We start from the raw sequence: 2,377 nt of genomic DNA on the forward strand, positions 1-2,377 counted from the left end.
GCACCCCGGGATGCCCACCCGCGACGGGTTCCAACCCCCCGCCCCGCTTCTGGGCAGGGCAGACCCTCTGGGCCCCCCCTTGCACACTTTGGGGTTCCCTCTTCAACCATGCATCCTCCCTTTGCACCCCCGCTTGCCGCAGCCCCCCTGCCCTGGGGTGGGGTACCCACAGTCACGGCTGAGCCCCGGGCCCCAAGGGGCACACAGAGACCACCCGAGAGGGACAAGCACCAGGGCTGAGCCTGGGGCGATGCAGACACTGCAAGGGAGCCCTGAGCCCCCAAAGTGGGTGCCCTAAGCACCCTCCAGGGAAGGGCAGGGGGTGACGCCACAGCTGCAGTGAGAGTGGGAACGTGCCGAGGCCGGCACTGCGGCGTAAACGGAGAGGCAAGTAACAAGTCCAAATTAAAAACTCTTTATTTAAACTCTCTCCCGTTCCCCTTTCTCCCAGCTTGGAGCGATCCTGATGCTTCACCGGGCCCAGCACCAGCACAGCCCCAGCAAAGCAGCCCCGGAGCACGCTGCGCCCCACATCCCTGGGCTGCTGCATCCCTGCCCCGCAGCGACAGGACTGCCAAGGGCCCGCGCATGTCTAACCCCCTCCTCAGGCATCGCCGCACCGAGCAGCGCGGCCCCCTCACCATAGGGGTGCCCCTCCGGAGGCGGGAGCACAGGGTGCCCCAGTCCCTTCCCGGCCAGCCGGGTGCTGCCGTCATTTGCGCCTGCCAAAGATCGACTTCTTGCTGGGATTCTTCTCACCCACGCTCAGCCCTATGAGCAGACGCGCCTTCTCGTCCTCTTCCTGCTGCTGGATGGTCCCGTCTGATTTGTTCTCCAGCTTCCCCCGGGCCTCCGCGCCCGCTGCCGGCTTCAGGCGTAGTTTCTCTTTGATCACCTGCCCCAGGATTTAGGGGGCTCAGCACCCCATGGCCGCACCCAAACCCCTCGGCATGGGTGAGAGCCCGAGCTGCTGGGCTAGTGCGGCTGCTTCCAACTCTGGAGAACCTGCTGCCTGCCACGGGGTTACCACCTCCATCCTGGGCAGAGCAGCTCCAGCAGCCTCCCTGCGAGCTGGAAGGAGGCACCGGCGGTACGGGGTCCCACGTACCTGTGCCACCAAGGCTTTGCGGCTGTCCCTCTTCACCGCCATGGCAAAGTCCAGCCACGTCCATGTGTTGTTGTGGTACTCCAGACATGGCAGCACCAGGTTCAGGTCACCCCAGTCCACGCTGTTCTTCTCGCCCTGGGTGACAAGGGTGCCAGGCAGCGTGGGACGATGCCCCAGGCCACCCCCCAGCCGGAGGGGCTGTCCCCTCCCCAGCACGCCATCCCACTGTCCCCGCACCTTGTAGCTGACACAGAGTGGCACCTGTGGGATCTTGATGTAGATGAAGGAGTTGTTCATAGCTGCGCGCTCCTTCATCTTGTCGATGTCATCCACAGGATGCTGGGACAGAGCAGGAGCCATGAGCAGAAGGGAAGGAGAGGGGACACAGCCAGGAACCAGCAGGGAAGGGACAGCTGGGCACTAGGCCATGGCATTGCTTCACCGGGGAGAGGTGAGAGCTGTTCTGGCATGGTGTTAGGAAAATGAGATGCTGCAGGGATCACATAAAGCGTGCAGGTGCTTGGTTGTAAAGGATGCAAATCCTCATGGTGGGAGGGAGCAGGAGAAAACGGAGAGGCAAACAGGGGAGGACATGGCTGCCCAGCCCTGCAGCCGAGCGAAACCAGACTGGCTCCACATCAGAGCTCTCCCAGATTCCCCCCTCAAGGCAGCAGCAGGTACCTCGGGTGCTTTTCGGAATGATCTTCTGACCCCCGATGTCCGGTTCAGTCCCTGAGCGACTCCCTTCCCTGGGCCCAGTGAGTCATCGGCCACGATCAGCTGCCGTGGCTTCCCCACGGGGATCCCTGGGACAAACAGGGCGGGAGGCGGTGGCTGGTGCCCGGCTGAGGGTTAGCCGTCACCCAGACCCCTCCCTGCTCCCCACAGGGGAGACCTTGATGCAGGGCCTGCCAGCAGCTGCCCACAAACATATCCTGGATACGCAGCCAGAGCTGCTCAAAGACATTGCTCGGGTGCCAGGGAGGAGGGTGACCATGAGTATCTCACCTGTTGTCACCAGCTTGGACTTGTCTTCCTCATCCCCCACCTCTTCCTCCTCCATGTTGCGGCCGGGGAAGAAGAAACCCATCATCCTGTGGAAGAACTGGTGGGTGAGCTGGATAGTGAGCGGTACCACGTTCACCTGCAGGGAGAGAGGCACGTCAGAGCCAGGCACACGCTGCCCGTGGGGACCCTGCCACCTCCCGGCCTGACCCTGGCACCTCGAAGTGTTCCTTGATGGAGATGCCTCCCACAGGCGGCCGGACC

The 2,377-nt window shown here is 63.4% G+C and overlaps 1 protein-coding gene across 1 annotated transcript in view; it reads right to left on the reverse strand.

Moving 5' to 3' along the window:
* Window positions 1–420: 420 nt before the first annotated feature.
* Window positions 421–2,377, reverse strand: part of KIAA0100 (KIAA0100 ortholog) — a 12,213-nt gene continuing 10,256 nt past the window's right edge. Inside the window, 6 exon segments of the mRNA XM_035900637.1 lie at window positions 421–895; window positions 1,109–1,243; window positions 1,346–1,447; window positions 1,790–1,914; window positions 2,117–2,252; window positions 2,332–2,377. The exon segment at window positions 2,332–2,377 is cut by the window's right edge and continues 173 nt beyond it. Of these exon segments, the coding sequence (XP_035756530.1) occupies window positions 713–895; window positions 1,109–1,243; window positions 1,346–1,447; window positions 1,790–1,914; window positions 2,117–2,252; window positions 2,332–2,377 (727 nt within the window). The 3' untranslated portion in view covers window positions 421–712.

Source organism: Egretta garzetta, unplaced genomic scaffold (genome assembly GCF_000687185.1).
Source record: "Egretta garzetta isolate BGI_Z169 unplaced genomic scaffold, ASM68718v1 scaffold108, whole genome shotgun sequence".
Classification (NCBI taxonomy): domain Eukaryota; kingdom Metazoa; phylum Chordata; class Aves; order Pelecaniformes; family Ardeidae; genus Egretta; species Egretta garzetta.